The following is a 21,850-nucleotide window of genomic DNA, read 5'->3' on the forward strand; positions in this document are numbered from 1 at the left end:
TAACGCAAAATCTCTCAAATTTATTATTTTGATCACACGTATTAGTTATTTTGATTTAACACCGGATATGATTAGTTGGTTAAGTTGTATTTTCTGGCGCAAGAGCCATATCCGACTCTACTGCTCCAGACCATAGCCGAAGGCCATGGCCAGACACGAGAAAATAAACACCGGATATGAGGATAACACATCTCCACAAATAAAGTATAAAGGTATAAGGCAACCATAATTAAGGAATAAATATTATATAGCTTGAAAATGATGCAAAACTTTTCACACAAATAGTCGAATCTTTCGTTTTTATGACAGAAAAGCTGTAGCGTGAATCCGCAATCTTCGACGAAGCGAGTAACAACTCAACTCCGTATTGAAAACAACAACAACTTGGAATCAAACTTGAAAAACGGAACAGCGTTGTGATCAGCAGCTGAAAAGATACTGAACTGTTTACTTTCGGAAATGCAGTCATTTAAACTTAATATGTATATAGAATAGCTTGTCTTGTCGTAGAAATAAATGTTATAGTTATTTTTTCAAGGAGAGTAGTTTTTTTCAATCACAGTAAAAGAACCCGTGTACCGAGTACACGACATGGCGTCCGCGACAGGACTGTGATTTGAAATCAACGATTCGAAAGGCAAGTGAATTTTTTTGACGATAAATTATTTGTTATTAGAAATTTGTCGATACTTTGAAGAATAACTGTTTCAGAAAAATTATGGAAGCTTTAAAGCTTAAACGAAAAACAGTTAGATCCGCATTTACTAGATTGTTTAATCATTTAGATGAGTCAGCGAAAACGGAAGTAAACATTGCAGATGATTTAGATTGTTTGGCAACCTTCCAACTGCTTGGCGAGAAAAATAATGAACTTTTGCAATTAAATGAAGATATTTTGAATCTTTTGTTGATGTCTGAAGACATAAATGAAGACGATATTGAAAAAGAATCTCGTTCAGCAGATGAGTATTCACTTAATTTTAAAAGGATGAGTTTATTAGTGGATCGAAAAACTAATCCCACTGTTAACGCTGATACATTATCTTCAGTTGGCGGTGAAAAGCGGAAATTCAAGCTGCCTCGTTTGGAACTGAAGAAATTTGGCGGGGAAATTAAAGATTGGCTGCCGTTTTGGGGACAATTCGTAAAAATTGATGAAGACAACGATATCGATGAAACCGACAAGTTTCAATACTTAGTCCAAGCAACTATTCCGAATTCCAGAGCGAGGGAATTAGTTGAAAGTTTTCCCCCTACCTCCGGAAATTATTGCAAGGCGATTGATTGTCTGAAATCTAGATTCGGCAGAGATGATTTATTGGTTGAATATTACGTTAGAGAATTGTTAAAATTGACACTCGCATTTAATCTAAAAGAGAAACATGTTGAATTATCAACTGTTTATGATCGACTTGAAACCCAGCTGAGATCATTAGAAACTCTTGGCGTTACTACAGCAAAGTATGCGGCCATGTTGTTTCCCTTGGTTGAGTCTTGTTTAAGTGAAGAAGTTTTAAGAGCCTGGCGGAGAAATGATAGAGGATTGGATGAAAAAGATGACACAAAAGAATCTCGATTGGAAAGTTTGATGAAATTTTTGAAGAACGAAGTTGAAAATGAGGACAGGATAGCTCTTGCTATGGAAGGCTTCTCTTTGAAAGAAAATAACAAAAATATCAAGATTAAAAGAGACTTGCCGACAGCTGCGGGACTTTTTTCAGGAAACAAAAAATCTGTTTTGAAGTGTGTATTTTGTGACAAGAACAATCATGAATCCAAAGAATGTCATGTTGCTCGAAATTTGGATTTAAATGAGAAAATGAAACGATTGAAGAAAAGAGGTTGCTGTTTCAGATGTCTAAGTAATGGTCACGTGTCAAAGCTATGCAGGGTCCAAGTGAATTGTGGAATTTGTGGTCAAAGACATCATGCTGTGATGTGCCCTGATAGAAAGAACGTTGAGTCTTCTAAATCTCAAGAAGCAACGGAGAGTTCAATCAATTTTGGACAGTTCAATACATTGGCCAATCCCACATGTTCTACAAGTGTGTTTCTACAAACCCTGGTAGTGGTTCTTCGGGGAGAAACGCAGGATTTTGCTGTGAGGGCCCTCATAGACACTGGAAGTCAGAAATCTTATATTACGAAAGAAGCTGCTAAGAAAATGCAGTATCATGCATTAAAAGAAACAACTCTTGTTCATACTTTGTTTGGAGGGATGCAAAATCTCCAGAAACATTCAGAATACAAGATTTTTGTAAGTGATTTTAACAAAAATTATCATTGCACTTTTAACGCATTTGATCAAGAGAAAATCTGTGCCGAAATTTGTCAGATACCAACCGGATTCTGGTCAAAGGAATTAGAGGGTAATAAAATTCAACTAACAGACCAAGAATGTTTTGCATCTTGTTCTTCATACGCTATCCATTTGCTTATTGGTGCTGACATAGCAGGAAAATTGATGACTGGAAAAATCCTCAATTTAACTTGTGGATTAACTGCCACTGAGACTTTGCTTGGTTGGACACTTATGGGAAGAGCACCAAGCAGTTCAGACTCTATAAGCATGACAGTGACAAACTTACTTATAAAAGATTGTAATATAAGTGACTTATGTAAATTAGAAGCCATTGGAATTACTGATCCTACTGAATCGAAAAAGAAGACTGAAATGCATCAAGGTACTTCAGATTATTTTCGAAACACTCTGACGATTGATGAGGAAGGAAGGTACAAAGTCGCCTTACCTTGGGTGTTAGAATCTTCCCGGCTCCCTGACAACAGACAAATGGCCGAGAAACGACTTTCTTCTGTTTATAAAAAACTTGTAGAATCCGAGAAGGTTGGAGTATATGCAGATGTCTTTAAAAAATGGATTGCTGACGGTGTCATTGAAGAAATTGAAGATAAAAAAGAGTTAAATGCATACTATCTTCCGCACAGGCCTGTTTTTAAAGAGAACAGCATTACTACGAAAGTGAGGCCAGTTTTCGATGCATCCGCATATATAAAGGGTACACCCTCACTGAATGCCTGCTTAGAAAGCGGTCCTAATTTAATTGAACTTGTTCCTTCCCTACTGAATCGTTTCCGGAAATTTCCTGTTGGAATAACATCAGACATTGAGAAGGCATTTCTTCAGATCGGAATCAGAGAGAGGGACAGGGATTATCTGCGATTTTTATGGAAAACCAAAGACAAGGGAATGAAAATCTACAGGCATCGTAGAGTTGTGTTTGGTGTCACCTGCAGTCCATTCCTTTTAGCGGCAACTTTGAATTACCATCTGGAAAAAGCCCCTGAAGAGCTCTTGAATACTGCGGAAATCTTGAAGAATTCATTTTATGTGGATAATTGTGTCTGCAGTTTGAAGAATACAGATGAAGCAAATAAATTTGTAGTTGAATCGCAGGCCTTGATGTCTTTAGGAAAATTCAATCTACGAGGCTGGCAATCAAATGCTTCGCTTGAAATTATCGATCAACCCGACAAATACCAGACTGTATCCTTATTGGGCCTAAACTGGGACCTAAAACAAGACACTCTATCTTGTATCATAGACTGTCCGAAAGATGAAAATCTGGTTCTTACTAAAAGAGATCTGCTTTCTTTGGCTCAGAGTATATTTGACCCTTTGGGTATATCTTCTCCTGTAACCATCATTCCAAAGTTTATGCTTCAAGAATCCTGGAATCTTGGACTTAAATGGGATGATGCCCTGCCAGAAGGTCTATCGAAACTATTTTGGAACTGGCTGAAGAGTATAAAGAATCTTTCAGAGGTCAAAATACCTCGATGGATGAAGCTGAGTCAAAATGAAGAAGGGAAAAAGAAGGAAAATATTTGGAAATTTATACCACCATCAGCTCCATGGTGGGGAGGATGGTGGGAGCGCCTTATTGCCCTAGTAAAATACCTTCTGAAGAAAGTTCTAAGCCGAGCATGCCTGAGTTACGAAGAATTGAATGTGATTCTATGCTATTGCGAAGACATCGTAAATTCAAGACCCATTACCTACGTTTCTGAACACCATGATTTGGAACCTATAACACCATTCATCAGAAAACGTAGAGAAAATGGAATTCCAGATCTTGACCACTTGGAACTATCTCCTGAGTATTTTTGCAAATGGCGACTGTATAGGTGTAAACTGCAAGAAGATCTCAGAAATCGATTCCGACTGGAATACTTGTGGCAGCTGAGGCAACAAACTAAGAAAATGATAAAAACCCACGATTTCAAGGTGGGAGAAGTGGTTATTGTCGAAGTAACCAATCAAAAACGTCTGAACTGGCCTCTGGGGAAAATAACAGAAATATTCCCTGGTAAGGACGGTTCAGTTCGTCTTGTGAAAGTAAAAACGAAGAACGGCGAATTTTTGAGACCTGTACAGCGTCTCTACGCACTTGAAGTTCAAACGCCTTCAGTAGAGAATCTACTAGAGAAGAGAGAATCTGAAATTGAAGATGAGAGAGAAGAGGCAGTACAACAGCAATATGTTGACCATCCTGAGAAGCTACCAGAATCGGACGAAACGTCTCTGCCAAATCTAAATACCATGAAAACCCGTTTCGGCCGAAAGATTCAAGTTCCCAAACGACTGGACCTGTGAACTGTTTGGATTAAAGAACATTTTGAGTTTTCTTGAAAAGAAAAACCCAAAAGGTGGGAGTGTAGCGTGAATCCGCAATCTTCGACGAAGCGAGTAACAACTCAACTCCGTATTGAAAACAACAACAACTTGGAATCAAACTTGAAAAACGGAACAGCGTTGTGATCAGCAGCTGAAAAGATACTGAACTGTTTACTTTCGGAAATGCAGTCATTTAAACTTAATATGTATATAGAATAGCTTGTCTTGTCGTAGAAATAAATGTTATAGTTATTTTTTCAAGGAGAGTAGTTTTTTTCAATCACAGTAAAAGAACCCGTGTACCGAGTACACGACAAAAGCTAAAGTTTTATGTTCTTTAACTATGCAAATAATGTCTATGTATATAGTTTAATATTAGAATCTAGTATGGAAAAAAAATCAAAATTTAGGTTTAGAAATATTTTTAATTAACTTTCTACTCTTTCTAATGTTTTTCTTTCTTCTAATTTTGTATTTTCCTTGAGTGAAAAGATTTTTCGAATTATCGAAATATCATTGTTCTTCACTGATTGTTAAAAAGAAACAAAATTTAATATTTAATCTTTGTAGAAGTAGAATAGAAATTTTTCATAATAATGGCAAAATATTATATAATATCATGAAGACCAATTACATTGTATTATATGCAACAATATTTCAAAGATTCTAAATTTGACACTGATATAAATGTAAAGCTTAAAATAAAGATATTAATTTCAATTCAGGTTATTACTTGCATCGAATTATTATTCTAAAAAAAGTAATTCGTACTTCATAGAGAGCTATTTCACCTTTTACATAATGTTGAAATTTTGGTTTAAAGATTGATTCTCTTACTTTTAAAAGCAATCACACTTGAATACAATTCTTTAATTTATTCCAAGAGCAAATCTTGGTTACAAACAAAAAGCTTTCTCTAATTAACTAGAAATTGTAAAGATTTAATTTATTTAGGACCATTCAGGATTAGATTTAGTAATTGTATACTATTTCATATAAAAAAAAACTTTAAGTGATTCTTGGTTACCAAAATTTACTAACATTTCGGTCCCCTATTTATTATTAATTTTCTGCTTGTCCATTCACTTAAATGCCGTTCAAACAATTAAAAGATCACGATGGGTTGTGAAAGGGAAATATCTACTAGGATATGCACGGGTTATTTAATAAACAATCTAGGTAACTGCCTAAAGTCCAGCAAATGTGAGGGCATCGATTTTTTTGCAGCATTTTAAAAGTACTTCAACGTTATATTCAAGGTGTACTTCAACGTCGTTGAATTTACAATGAATGTGCAATCGAAATTATTCATATTAAAATAAAGTGTCGTTTAAATTTTGCCAAAATATTTTAATAGCATTCTTAATTTAATACATGTTATAAATTTTATATTACATAGCTTCATACTTACAAAAAAAAATCCTATTTTTATAATAAAGTAGCTTATTTAGATTATGTTAAAACATCTTGTCACTTTTTTTATTTCGCTATTTTATAGAAAATTAATTTTCCATTTTAAGGCTGCCTTTTATACAAGTTGTAATGAAACAAACCCTACTTTGACTTAGAATTTCAGCTATTTGTCAAAATTTCCTACTTAAAAGTATATATAGAGAGATATATTTGACATCGAAAAATGTTGAATTAATATTTATTTTGAATATTTTGATTTAAAGGCTAATTTAATAGAGAATTTGCGACATTAAGTAGAGGAAAAAGGCCTGAAAATGATTTTGCATAATTGGCCTCATATTGTCAAAATCTGCTTCTGGATGAAATATATTTACCAGCCTATATACATGCAAATAAATCTGATTTCTCGCATACTGTATACCTCTCGTAATGAAAAGATGAGAACTGCATCTTAAAACGGAAGTAGGTAGGTTGCCTCTTTACCTTTCAATTTCATAATATTCATATATATATATATGATGAAAATGAAGGGAATAAAATAAAAAGGAAAAACTTAAAATGATACAATAAAAAATGTAGTTTTATTGCTTTGCTGAGAAAATAATTCAGGAATGTATAAAAATTTGGCAAATTAACATGAGAAAGAGATGCACTGCAGAATAGAAAATGGCACAAAAAATATATGCTAAATTATGGGATATATGCTAAAAGATCCAGAAGTTTAATTGAATTTTTTTTAGATTAGACTCTAAGATATTTTTTAATGATACATAATAAAATGATACAATTTTATTGCACCAAATATCATTCAATAGCTTTGTTAACATTTCATAGAACCTTATAAAAGCTCTATTACACAAAGCAAAAGAAACACCCCAAGTACATTTTAAATCGATATTATTACAACTTTCTATATAATTTTAGTACATTTTTTTGAAAACACATGTTCAATGATATAAAAGTTTGAGTATGCGTGTTTGTATAGATTCGGAAAAGAGAGAAAAAAAAATTCTATATTCATTGTTTCATTGCTTGAACTGTACTAAATAGTTTAATAGATGCATTCATTGTTTTGAATAATGTATTAATTGCACAAAATATTTAGTAGTCTTGGCATAGGAAGTATATAATTGTTTACGACTGTTCGGTTTTTGTATTTGTATACATTATTATTACGTATTTAAGCAGACGCTCGGTGTTCCTAAACACCATAATAAAATACTACTGAAATGAAACAGATATTATAAATTATGCTTGAAAAAACTTTAAATTATCGTAATAATTATTAATTCTGGGAAATAATTTTTTCAAATCTATTTATTTGGCATCTAAGCTATTAACATATATTTAATCGACTCTACGCAGTTGCTTCTTCATCTGTTTAAAGTGCAAAAAGCTACAAATTAAAAAAAGTTAATACATATTTTATGGGTATTTAAAATTTATCTTACTGATTTTTTTTTGTCAGAATTATTCAATATTTTAGACTGAAAGCAATTATAAAATTTAAATAATTAAATATATTAGAAAATATAAAATATGTGACAGCCTGGAAGGTTTGTCACATTCGTATTCTAAATTTCAGTGAAATTTAATTCATTGCTTTTTGTGGAGTAGTTATGATGGAAATTGTATTTCACAAACATGTACACACACACAAACACACATATGTAAAAATTATACTTGTTCTATAGCCAAACTAAATATACAAGAAACATCTTAAAACCCTTCAGATTTATAAATTGTTCTATCATCCTCCCCAATTTAAATGTTTTTTAAATATTTCTTGAATTAATTTTTTTTTTTCATTTGGCATTGAGTGATGTTTCAAATCTGATATACGCTACAATCAAATGTCTCAAAGAGGCGGAAAACATGTGATTGTTGCGTATATCAGATTGACGTACAGTAATTAGAATCAATACTATTTAATGCAATGTTAATAATCTATAATTACTCTACACAACATTAACAAGAAAAACAAAATGAAATGTTTAAAATTCATTTAAGCCTGTTTTAATAGAATTTTTGATAAAATTCAATTAAGAGACACGTTGGAATGTTTTGAGCGTTCTCTGTATTTTATGCATGTCTTCGAAATTGCTTTGAGTAGCAATAATTTTCTCTTTTATTAATCAAATTGCGGGTTAATTTACCTATTCAACTAAACACATTTTTTTTTTTCAATTTATGTAATCCTTTTGTTATTTGGCTCATACATTTTAATTTAGATAGAGAATTTTTAAAATAAACTGTAGAAAACTTAAAAAATACTTTTTCCACTATTATTTTATATCAACTTTATGTAAATAAAAAGAAAGTAAATATTTCGTATGTCATAGCGTAAAATGTAATAGCTTTCATCGATGTAAAGCGGCCCAGCTGTTCGCCCTGTTCATTAAATTCGTTTATGTTAAATTAGTGCGTGATTCTTGTAATATGAGCATCTCCAAGCATTAATCTCAACCGGGCTTTCCCTTAGGGCCCGTGAGAAATATTTGATATGATATATAATCTGGTTAGTAGAGGCCTGTTTTTCGAGCCAAAGTTAACATGTCTCTATACACACACATATATAATTTTTGAAGCAGAATCGTAGCCGAAGAGAGCGACGAAACTTCGCATTTATTCTATCCCGGGAAGCACAAGAAGCACACGCACAAAGCACGTCCGCTCACAGTGCGACACAAAAGCAGAAGAAGGTAAAAGAGAGAGAAAATAGTTATCCCAGTGCTTATATACTATAAGATTCTAATAGGGATTTTTGTACACGCGTCGACCCAGGTAAGGGAATTATAGGGATCTTATAAAAATGTGCTAGGCTTGCCATTTTTTATCCCTTCATTCAGAACGTGTGAAAGTGTAATTTTAAGCATTTTTACAGAGCTTCTTTTGAATTAATTAAATAGAAAAGGCTGAATGGGACCAGGAAATAAAAGAATATTTTAGAATGAAGTTAATATGGGCTAAATTAAGATAAAACTTTGGAAATTTATTAAAATTGAAATTAGAGTTTAAAATATCATTATATATATATATATATATATATATATATATATATATATATATATATATATATATATATATATATATACACTGAATTTTTCATTAAAAACATTTTTTGAACATAATCGAATATTTCAATAAAATTGATTATTTGTTTCCATTTTTACTTAATTTTATAGTAGAAACACATCTTGGAAATCCTAAATTTATTGTATAAAAATTAATCAATAGAAATTTATTACTTCTATTGGTTTAGCTTCTAAATTTCATTATTGAAAGTATATGAATCTATCTGTAGTATTTTTTAAAACTTTGTATGAAAATCTTATTGAACAGCGTCAAATTATTAAATTTTACATGTTTTTAATTGTATGATATTTTCCAAATTTATTAAAATTCACCATTATTTTTTATTTGATTGAAATCTAAGTAATAAAAAATCTAATTCCTTTATTCATCATTAATGACTCAAATGTGTGGATACAGAGATTTATAAAAGCAATTGTTCATATAAAGTCCCGACTTCTCAGCTAAAACACTATGACAATTCGTGGTTCTGATTAACCATACTTATTTAGAAAATGTCTTACGTTTGCAATATGCTGTAAAACTAATTTTAATATGAAACTATAATTGCTTTAACGAAAGAAGGCTTTTGAAATTTAGCCATGAGAGTTCAATCAGCAATTTCTCAGATCGCTTAGTATTCAAACTAATTTTTACTTCAATATTTGCTTTTTACAAGAATTGGCATATTTTCAAGATTAAAAACAGTACGAATAACTTCAACAGAAATTTTGATTCTCATTTTTTTTATTATTGTTGATTAAGTGGAAGTGTTATGAAGAAACTTGAGAAATCCCCCCCCCCACACACACACAAAAAAAAGCCTTGGGGCATATTTTCCTTTGGAACAAATTGCTAAACTAGCATATACATATTTCGTTTAATAAAGGAATTTTATTTTATGAAAAATCTATATTAATGGAGATTTTACTCATTATGGAGACTAGATTAAAAGAAAACAAGTTGCAACATTGCTTATTTTTGATTATTTTGTAGCTTTCATACAAAATTATTGAGTATTAAAGTAAAAAAAAAAAATGAAAAAAAAATTAGACATCTGAATTATGTTTGTGAACGGAAATGAAAATCTTCTCACCGTTTGTCAACTTTTGATTAAGGATTTAATAAAAAGTATCGGAAAAAAAGTCAATAATCCTCATATTTTATTCTTTTTTGTGAGCGTTATTTTCTGTTAAAAAAAAAAAAAAAAAACGAAATATGGAACACTAATTGTAGTCATCCATTCTGATAACCATTCGCTACATTTGCTAGAAATGTGAAATCCGTCAGTCCAAACATTTCCAACTTACAGTTTTTAAATGAATATTTTTATTTGTTGCTGCTTAAGATTAATCTTTAAGTGTAATCGTTCCCTTGAATTCAATCCATTTTATTTTAAATAAAGAAGGCAGTTGGTGAACAAGTCAACGCATCAAATGTATTACAGAAGTTTAATTTGAAGACATCTAGCTCAAAATACTGTAAGGAAAAAGATATGATTTCATAAATTGAATAGTTTTTGGATGTTAGATCAGTTATTTTTATAATTAGATGAGCTATCATTTTTACTGTGATATCTCAATTTCGACATCACAGCAGAATGACTTTATTGGTTTTATAATATTTAAGCCAACAAACCTCGTCTTTTGATGCCAGCAGTGCATTAACCTTTGAAAAGATACTGCAACCCATTATGTGAGCTCAAAAGCATGTCTGTCCTACTTCAAGATTCATAAGAAAAAGGACATTGAAACAGAAGATATTTTGTTGGTTAATTATCCTTTCATGGAATTTATCGTCCTGCTTTTCTTTGAATGATCCTTTTCTTTAAAATCCATACATAATAATAAACAACATTTGTCTTTATCTAACTAGTCAAGTCGTCAAAAAAGTTCTGGCAAAGTTTCGGAATGTAAAGGGAGCTTTTTCTTAAAAAAAAATGAAGAATTTTTTCCCTAGTTACTTGAAAATTGCTGCGCTTACAAGTTCTAAGTTTTTCAAGTTGGCCAAAACAGTCAATAGTACAAGGGTATACGGTCCAGACGGAAAATTTTTAAACTGTCTAGCTGAAAAGCTGAAATTTCAATTCGATATTTTACAACCTACAGATGGAGAATGGGGCTCCTTTGAAAATGGAACATGGACTGGTATCATAGGTATGATAAAAAGAGGAGAAGCCCATATAGGTATCACATATATGGGTTTAACAGAAGCAAGATTTCGAGCTGTAGATTTTAGCTTCCCGTATGCCTCTCTCGAAAGAACTTTTGTGGTAAAAGAACCTGGACAAATGCCTCATATAGCAGCTTATATCTATCCTTTCAACGAAGACGTTTGGATTTTATACTGTTTACTTATAATAACATCAACATTTCTACTCCAGAAATTCATACTTAAGAGTACGTCGATATTGTTTAATTTTATTTTAATATTGAGTAGTACTCTGTCGCAACCCATAGAATGTGCCAGGCTGTCTGATAGGAAAAGAGTTATTTTTGGGATATGGTTGACCATCGCTACCGTTATGCCATTCTTGTATAAGATTAACTTTCTATCTTATATAACCATGCCAGGTAAAATGTCAGGCATAAAGAACTTTCACGACTTATCACAAGCTGTGTTAAGCAAGAATTATAAATGTCTGGCTCCAAAAGGAGCAGCTGATACAGAATTACTATTAAAAAGTAAAATAGATTATTTGGAGGTGCTAGGAAAAGCCATTAAACAAAACAATTGGAAATATGAATTGAATAAGGACTTGGATGATCTTATTGATGATTCGACTGCTGTGATTGCTGCGCGCCAGTTCGTGCAGTTAACATTTGGTGATTTGACATTTTCAAATGCTGAGATGTCTAAGGATTCATTCGGTGTTTGGAACACTGCCATAGCCTTAAAAAGAGACTTTTGTTGTAAACGACAATTGGATGCTGTGATTTTTAACATACTAAGTGCAGGATTATACAACAAGTGGTTTTATGATGAGGTATTTTTAAATCATTTGCCACGAAAATTAAGTACACATTATTCTGAACGGGAAATCAGTCTCTCTTTTGAAGATTTAAAATCTTCAATTTATATCTTAATAATAGGACTTATTTTATCTTTTATCGTACTTTTGGCTGAAATTTTCACCGTTAGTCGATTACATAGCAGAATCCTAAATTTCGTGCATAGAAGATAAAAAATCTAATATTGTTAACAAATCATTCTTTTCTCTCTTTCTTTTTTGACTTATTTTGATTTCATATTTTATTAATAATTATTAATATAATTAATAAAGAAAATAGCAAAATACCTTTTAAGTATCATTCAAAATTCATCTTGAAATTTCATGCTGCATGTCATTAATTGTTTCCTAAAAATTATTCCATTATTCAGTTCAAATAAAAAACCCTTTATTATTGTTAACCTTTCTTCATAAAAATCAAGGAAAATCTCTTTTTGAGTTTTAATGCTAGTTAATTTAGAATTTTTATTAAACTGATATGGAATAAGGCTATATGTTAATAGACTTTATTAGAAGCGGAATTCAAATATCCACACTTAATAACAGTAGATAGAACTCATCTTGGAATGCAATCATTTAGATTTTTTTTAGTTATATTTCGCAATTGACACAAAGATTACACTTAAGATGTGATTATATTTAGATTACATTTAAAAATTAAAAAAAAAGAACATACTTCTATAAAACATTACACTTGTAACAACATCAGTAACTCACTTTTTTTCAAGAACTCTTTTCTTCGCCAATTTTCAATTATTTAACATGTCCTTCAACAAAAATAATGAAAGTTATTATATTATTGTATTTATTACTGAAATAGTAGGTTGAACAAGTTGTGGGTTCAGCATTTTAGATTGAGTTTCCAGCACTTTCCAATTGAACAGAAATTAACCGAAAAATAATCAAATTTCTTTTAAATTTTAAACAAGTAAAATGTTTTAATATCAAAAGTCGATAAAAGTTTATTGATGGCTTATTTATCGTTGTTGATTCTGTGTTTGTGAAAAAAAACAAAACAAAAACGAAGTAGACAACAGAGGCAAAGTACGAATCATGCGTGAACATGAGTAAATAATAACAAAAAATAACTTGATGTTCATTATTTAAACAATATTTTTTAAACATTTTTCAACAACTTTGCGTAAATTTTAAAAAGAAAAAAATAATTTTATAAATAAAAATAAATGATTTATAAAAGAAAATAGAAAAAAAAATTATAAATAAAAATAATGTATAAAGTAAAATAAACAAAATAATTTTATAAATGAAAATAAATTATGTATAAAGGAAAACAGAAATAAAAAATAATTTTGAATTGTAATCTTGTACTTATTTAATTGCAATTAATTAATTAAATACTATGATCGGTTAATTAATATTTTCTTAAAACTAGGAATAACAATACGAACACATGATGACAAGTTTCAGAATTCTTTGTGAAATTTATAAAAATAATTAAGATTTGTCTTCACCGGAATTTATTTTATCGGTTCTTTTTGAAAAAAGAATGATTACATATGTTAATTTATAAGCCAACAACTTTAAAATTTTGCATATAAAACATCTATATGTACATACACAAATCCTTTTGATCCAGTTGGAACATGGTAATCATCTGTTTTTAAAATTAGTGTTAAATTCTTTTAGTGTTCTTTCAAAATTTGTTTATCTGTGCAGGTAGTTGTGTCTTCATCTGTATTCTTGTTAGCGATGCATTTTAATGTCCTTGTACGTACGTCAACTAAATGTAGAAATATTTGTGTGTGTGTGTGTTAGTGAGCGAGTTTTACTATCAAACCAGATTTAAATATGATAGAGTGAAGAATTACACATTCAATGGATATTATATAAAGAAATTAAAGCTGAAACCATCACTAGAAATAAATTTTTGCTCCAGTGAAAGAAAAACGCTTTAGAATGTAGAAACGAAAGTTGTATTTTCTTGCATAAATTGAATCCCTAAAGCGTTTCCATTAAACTTCTAATATAAAGGAAAATGTCAGACTTGCTATGCTACAAAAATAGATTCAAGGTCATTTTAAAAAAAGGGATAGATTTTAGAATAGAGCGGAATTTTGCTGAATTATTTACACTAAAATTTCATAAAAAAATAAATAAAACCTACGAACATTTTGGTACAAAATTTCACTGCAATGGCCGTATAAAATTTATAGATAAAAATTCATTACTCAAAATTACTGCTTTATCGCACTGAAGGAAAGACAGGTTGATAGAAAATCAATATTTTGAAGATGGCATTCCCATCATCGGACCAAGGTTCAAAATTACGAGATCTATCCTAAAATAGTCCTCATGGGCATAGATACAATTAAAACAAATTGGCTAGAAATGATTCACTTTTAGCCTATAAATTCAAAAACACGAGAATTCGAGATACGAGTGATAGTTCATATAGTAGCATTTAGTACTCCATATTAAGGTTGTCTAATTGTCTTAAAAAGAACAGAATTAAAAAAACTGCAAAATTATCCTCTCCAGCGCTGTGAAAGTTACACATAAAAATTATTAGAGTAAAGCATTATAATTTTATTCACCACATTTCGAATCAAAATACATTTCACTGCAAGATGGATTATAAAATATTTCACATACATAAAAATACTACAAAAATGCAATCAAATCGCGCCATTTGTATTCACTTCAGTCTCAGAGAACTTCTTGGCAGGTTAACACATACGCCGAAGAACTGATTGGCGGTAGATGTCCATTACATTATTAAATAAAAATTCTGACGTGGAAGTTAAGAAAATGTTGATGTTCGACGAACTTGTCTTGGACAATGCCCAAACCGTAATTATCAGAAGGAGGATGTCAAAAGGATTTAGAAAATAAGCTCGTGTTGCTTTCGAGGTTTAATCAATGTATCGCGTTTAAAAATCTTTTTGTTCTCTTTGTTCCCAATTTTTTAAAAATTTACCTTGCTTTATTTAATTATTTACTTCCATTTTTTTAAACTTTGGAAGAGTTTTGGAATTTATTTAAGAGCTGGAATCATAGAATGATTTTAAACAGTGATCGCAGAAAATAATGAAATTAATATAGTCACTTTTATAAATAGATTTCAGAGGCTTTTCGTACATTTTTTGAACGATTTTGATGTTACACAAATCAGAATGTAATATAAATTTCTTGTAATTTGAATGCTACTCTTGCTTTTAATAAATTGTCCTGCTCCTTAATTTCTCTAAAAATGTTGATTTTTATAAAATTAATCCAAGCTTTCTATAGTCCTTTCTATAGTTATAGGTTTTTGATTGGATAAAATGTTCATCTCTTTTCCTTTACATAAACATAAGATTCTATGGATAAAACTTCTTATGTTTTTTGCAAGAATGTGAGTAAAATGAGGGCATACGCTTCATTTTTGATGCTTTTTTTCGGTATTTTTTTCTAATATGCAATTTTTTCTCTTTACTATTAATAACCACACTCATTCTGCCTTTAGATATGACAATCCCATAGTTTTTACAATAGAACGTTCTTGAATAACTAAATAGGAAAATTTCTTCTTGGAACCAACGAAAACATAGCCTTATATCCATTATTTCGGACAAACGCAATTTTGTAATTAAAGATAAATTTTAAAATATGAAGCAATAAATTAAAGTCTGAACAGATAATTACCATAAAAATAAATCGGTTCTAATCCAAACGTTCCATACATTCTATTGAAAACCGTTCACAAAATGTGCGAACAGCCTCTTTCTATTATGCTCGTCAAAAAAATTGTTATTCGTCATGAAAACTAATATAAATTTGGAAGCTCTTTCGCGAAAACGCGAGTCTAATTTATACTTTGACTGCGTCATATTCAAAGTTCTAGAGAGATTAGTATCAGAAAAGATGTACTATCTTAAGCTCCTTTTTCTGCGAATCAGCTGTTGGTAAATTGCTCTTTTTTCAGAAGAAAGGACTCTTTTGATGTTTCATTAACGTTACTATTTAGCTTTTTTTCTCAAGTTAACTATCACAGCCCCTTTTTGAATTGCTGGGCCTAAGTCCTATATACTGTCTCTAGGAGACCCTAAACCGATTTAACTTAGTTCCTGTTTGCTCTTTTCTCAAGTTAACTGTCCCAGCCCCTTTTAGAATTGCTGGGCCTAAGTCCTATATACTGACTCTAGGAGACCCTATTCTGATCTATCTCAAGCTCCTGTTTTTGCTAAATTGCTGCTAGTAAATTGCTCTCTTACCAGAAGAAGAAAATCTTTTGAAGTGGTTAAGACTTCATTAACAGCAAAATTTAGCTTGTTTCTCAAGTTATCTATAGCAGCCCTCTTATCGAATTACAGGGCCTATACCCTATACACTGACTCTAGGAGACCCTAAGGTTGGCTACCAACCACTTAATTAGCCAATCGCGATCATGAGCTCTAGACTTGCAGAAGCAAGGCGGTTCCTGCAATAACCCACTTTTCAGGAGGTTCGTTCGTCTTGAGAGGGAATTCCCAGACAAATGTGGAACCCCTCTGTCGAGTTCGATATACGGGACAGCTGTATGAATTACGGACATCCACTTTGTCCGACAGCACCGACTTCAGACAGATTACTGGCATGGGAGGGTGCAGATCTTTCAAAAGAGGGTCCATGATGCAACCTGCAGCGAAATCCCATCGTCCACCCTGGAAAAATAAAAAGGAAATAAAAATAACACCACATTTTCTTTCATTATTCATTTTTAATTAATACGATAAATTCAGAATGGTGTGTTTATATCACAATTAAGAAATTCTTTAAATCAATAAAACTGATCAAAATAATATGACAAGATGTTGTAACCAACTTTGCCAGTGTAATTATTTTCATGTTTTTATCTTATGAGAAATTGAATTATTTAATTAATTGCCCCCAAATTTTCGTTTAAAGCTTTATCATGCATTAATCTTTAAGAATAAAATTGGGAATTTTTATAACATATCAAATATTTATTGCAAACTAAAAGTATCATGTGTCAAGTCAATTGTGTTGGAATTATAAATATCTGTGATAGAAAGCAAAAATACAATAAATTCTCTCTAATCAGACACATATAAACTGACACCTGTTCGATTATTAAACATTATATAGATATCAATGAATTATTTAATTATACGCCTTTTTATATGTGAGAAAATACTATGTGTGTGTTTGTGTGTGTGTGTACTGTGTGCATATTAAACAGGAGTACGTTAAACAGACAAATCATGGAATGAAAGAGTGAAGCTTTAAAGTTTTAACAGGAAAGAATGTCTCATCACCAAATAACATTTTTCAACAGATGCGTAGGAATAGTAAGAGTAGGGAAAAGGGATTTTTCAAGGGATAGTAAGAGGGATTTTTCAAAAATTTGTCACCAAAGGTGGACAGATACTTTAATACCAAAATTGAGATGTTATATCTAAGACCTTGCAGCAGGAAATTCGTACATGAGTAACAGTTTGATTTCTTTCCCATTTTTGGTGGAGAAATTTCGTAATAAATTTTACTGTACAAACTGAGAATAATTAATTAAAAGGTTCATTTATATTTACTTTTCTCGTATACGAAGTATAGAGAAAATATTGTAATTGACAAAAATTCGAAATCGAGATTTTGATAAATCTCCACATTTTAGATTTCTCCGTGCAAAAAAAAAAAAAAAAAAAAAAAGGCATTATGGCCTTATATCTGTGTTTTTGTGACAAAGATAATTGCTGAAGCTCTGTTTTCAAGTATTCCGAAAATTTAAATTCCGTAAGTGTGTATTCATAGCAAAAAATATATTTTTTATATCTGTGTGCCTCAATATTTATTCTTAAGAGCTTCTAGAAATGTTATTCCTTCTCTGCACTTGGATTAAGAGAGTTTGATAGCCACAGTGACCTTGTCGGCAAACATTTTGAAAACATATATTCTTACGATGTGTATTCAATGTATAAAAATATGCTGGATCGCGCTCACTCACCTCCATGTAGAGACCGCATATGTTGGCTCCTTCCCTGGGAGTGAGAATGAACTCATCTGGCATCTTTTTGGTGACCTCGCAGTGGATGGACAGTTTGTCAAGGGGCAGGTCATGTTTCCTGCCGGATGTTTGGATGACGGCAGTCAAGAAGGACTGCGGGCTGAACAGACCACCCAACCACACTGCAGCAGGTAGGGCGAAGTCAGCAGACACCCATTGGTGCAGGGCTACAATCATAGTGTTGAGTTGTGGTTTGTATGTATATACAGAGAGTGACCAAAAATTATATTTATTTAACTTTTAAAAAATCATTATCAATAAAAAGAAGTATTTTATTTTCTCGTAGATGAAGAGAAAATATAAACGTCACAAAATTTGATCTCAAGATTTTGACGAATCTTCATATTTCACATCTCTCCGAGTTCGAAAATCCGGTTTTTAAAATTATTTATATCTATCTGTCTGTTGTGTACATATGTCTTAATACCAAGTTTGTAGATTTCTGCCAAAATTTGGGCGAAATCTGTAGAATGGAAGTCTGTCCGTCTCCCAATATTTTCGTGAATACAATAACTAAGAAACGCAAACAGCAATAAAGATGAAATTTGATACATAGTTTTATGCACAAAATTGTAGATATGTATTCTGTCAAAGGTATGATCATTTGGATATTTGCATATATATGAAAGTTAGCACTCAAAAACATGCCGACAGATAAATGAAATTTGGTATGTGAATTTGTAGCCAAATTCATAACTGTGCAGCTGATTTGATCCACTTGATATAATAAAGGGCTTCCAAAATCCATTCTCAATTCTATTACAAAGCACAAAACGCTCAACACTACTTCAGTATACACATAAATCGGGGAAAGGAGCACTCATGGCTAGTGGTTTATCTTGATCAAGGAGGTTTCTTTGTCTCCCTTCGTATACTATCTCGCTTCAGCTATATGTTAAGAGGAAACTGAGAAGGATACAAGAGTGGAATTAAAGGTGCTATAAAAACATGAGAAAGTCGAGAAAAGAATACTTTCGTTAATTTCTAGTCTAGTGAACAGTGAATGGCGCCAGATCATTGACATGATCTTCCTTGCTTCATATATGATTTAGCTGCAGGAAAAGACATAAGTGTTGTGCGCATTCGTAGAAATTCAACTCTGATACGTAGGTACAGTTATAAATTTCAGACTATATACAATCAAAATGATCTTTAAAGAATAAATTATAAATGTTTGGTGGAATGTAGAATTATTATGATTATCACCAAAATACCAGAAATTGTTTTGCAGGTCCATCACAATTCCTGATTTCCTCAAGAAGTCAACTCTGAGGAAAGTGCGATTACCTTTAGCATGTGGCAGAAAATGTAAATCAGTGAGAGAAAGTTCGTCCATGCACTGTGATCGGCGCTGTATTTTTTAAAACAACTGATGTGGATTGTTGACCATCTGCCAGACAGATAGCAAGGTCAATTTCTGTGAATTGCTGTCCACGCTTCTTTAAAAAATTAAATATTAATTCTCCACCAACTGATTGACTGGCCCCTGTGTCAGCACAAACTGTTCCTGCAGTAAATATACTTCAATGTCAAGTAAGGCTACAGGAGAGGTCAAATAAGTAAACATATGTATGGTATTAACATGAACACTGTCTTTCTTTGAAGAACAATTTGGACATTTCGATTTTATAAATCTGGGATGGCCACAGCCATAACAATAAACAGAATTTTCCACATGTCGTGATGGTCTATAGTTTAAGTTAGAAATAGTATTGTTGTGAGTACACGAAGGATCTGATTTCTCAAATTGAGTGAATTGGGATTTCTTGAAATCCTGCCCACCGGCATTTCTAGAGAATTTTGGTTTGTAGATTTCTTGCGATTTCGGAGGTTTTACTAATTTTTGATGAGGCGACTTTATATTTTCATAAAAATCCAGCTTTTCAGCTAACAGGACAGAATTATTTAGTGTTTCCCAACAATCTAAATAATAATTTTTATATTCCAGAGGACATTTTTTTAAAATTTGATCAGCGAGGATTAGTTCTTTTAATTTGTCGAATGAACAAATTTTCAGTTCATTGAGCCAATCTTCTAAGTAAGTTCGAAGCTTGAAAAAGAAATTTTTCCAAGTGGAATGATCACGTTTCTGATGTCGAATAGAAAGAATTCTAAGTCAAATCTTTATAACAGTGTAGTACGGATGTGAGTATAGTCCTTAAACATTTCTTCAGGTTCTCTGGCCAATTTACCTATATCACTTGGAAGTACTCCAATTAAATAGGATACCCAATAGTCAATAGATACATTTAAAAGCTTCATCTGTCTTTCAAACATGGTTCAAAATAATGACATGTTATCTGTTTCAGGGCGAAACGTTGGTAAGACTGTTTGTAAATCAAATCGCTTTGAATCAATTTTGATTAGGATTTTGGAGCTTAAGCTTTTCAAGCTCAAATGCTCTTTCCTCAGCTAGTTTTTCTGTTTCCAACAATTTTCTGTTCAACAGTGTTATTGAACGTATCAGTCACAAACTGTTTGTTATTCGTAAAGAATGCAGATTTCGTTATTTTATCATGTAGGTCAATTATTTTATCTAGGGGTGTTATATCTAAGCCTAATTCCAATTAAGCCAAGTTGTAGAGGTAAAATTTTCCCCCTGTAGATAGAAAAGCCATTTTTCCTACGAAATTACTGAAATGAAATACAGAGTTAAACAAGAAAACTTGAATATGAAGGAACAGTTACACACCTACCTTCTCTTCTGAACTTACAAAAAAACAAACAAAAAAAAAACCAATAAAGTAAGCAGGACACGAATGATTTAAATCTCCATTTTTTTAAGAATGCAAAATAGCAATAATAATAATCAGGTAGGAGATAAATATATTTTCAGCAATGGAAAAAATATAATTATGTTCAAAACAACTTTATGCGTTTATATTTTAGATGAAAGCAACATATAAAGACAGAAATTAAATTCAAAATATTTCAACTGTTAATTTTAACTGCAAGTATATATACACACTTAAAAGAAAAGCAGATATAGCAAATAATTGCTATTAAATTTGAGTAAGTACTGAAAAAGAATTAGTTTTCAGAATTCTTAACCATAAACATAACATTCTGAGAATCAGAAATAAAGTTGCACATTTTATACAATTAAAAGATGGTACATGCTGAATCATTATTCTGAAGAAAAAAAAATCTGCCAGCACAGTTCTTTCATAATACCAAAATAGCATGCAGCTGAAAAAAAGAAAACATATTCAATACTTGTTTAGAATAATTACTATGGGAGCGACTGGGATTATGAATACTTAATGAGACTTGGCGCGTCGCTCAAGGGCACATAAAATGGTATCAGAAAACGAGATCACACAGTTTTGGTTTCGGTTCGCAAACTTACGGACCAAGAAATATATCAAGTTCGATAAATTAATTCGTGTTTAAATAAAATGCAGAAATACAACAACAACTTGAAATTCACTAAATAGAATACCTTGATATTTAAAAGATATGTTCTTACGCACTTTCAATCATTGAGATCAAATAAAACAATACAGATATTTCAATATATATACTTGCAACGACGAATATGCTATGAAAACATAAATAACTTAGAAATTATTAGATAGTAAATAGTATAAAACATTTCACAGAAAACGAAGAATCTTGGTGTATTCAAACATGAAAGAATATTGTATTGCAACGAAACAAATGCTGGATGCTATTGAAGTTAAAGATTTACAAAAACAAAAAATTCACAAGTGTT

The 21,850-nt window shown here is 31.3% G+C and overlaps 2 protein-coding genes across 2 annotated transcripts in view; one reads left to right on the forward strand and one right to left on the reverse strand.

The window, feature by feature from the left end:
- Positions 1–910: 910 nt before the first annotated feature.
- LOC129971795 (uncharacterized) lies at positions 911–4,615 on the forward strand. The gene has a single exon (XM_056085771.1). The coding sequence runs from the start codon at positions 911–913 to the stop codon at positions 4,613–4,615; it is 3,705 nt and encodes a 1,234-aa protein (XP_055941746.1).
- A 10,110-nt stretch (positions 4,616–14,725) lies between these two features.
- LOC129971796 (dynein beta chain, ciliary-like) overlaps positions 14,726–21,850 on the reverse strand; it is a 101,784-nt gene continuing 94,659 nt past the window's right edge. The window contains exons 47-48 of the mRNA XM_056085772.1: positions 18,076–18,302; positions 14,726–16,774 (exon numbers count right to left, since the gene is read on the reverse strand). Of these exons, the coding sequence (XP_055941747.1) occupies positions 16,526–16,774; positions 18,076–18,302 (476 nt within the window). The 3' untranslated portion in view covers positions 14,726–16,525. The remainder of the gene's footprint in view (positions 16,775–18,075; positions 18,303–21,850) is intronic.

This window comes from Argiope bruennichi, chromosome 6, assembly GCF_947563725.1.
Source record: "Argiope bruennichi chromosome 6, qqArgBrue1.1, whole genome shotgun sequence".
Taxonomy (NCBI): Eukaryota; Metazoa; Arthropoda; class Arachnida; order Araneae; family Araneidae; genus Argiope; species Argiope bruennichi.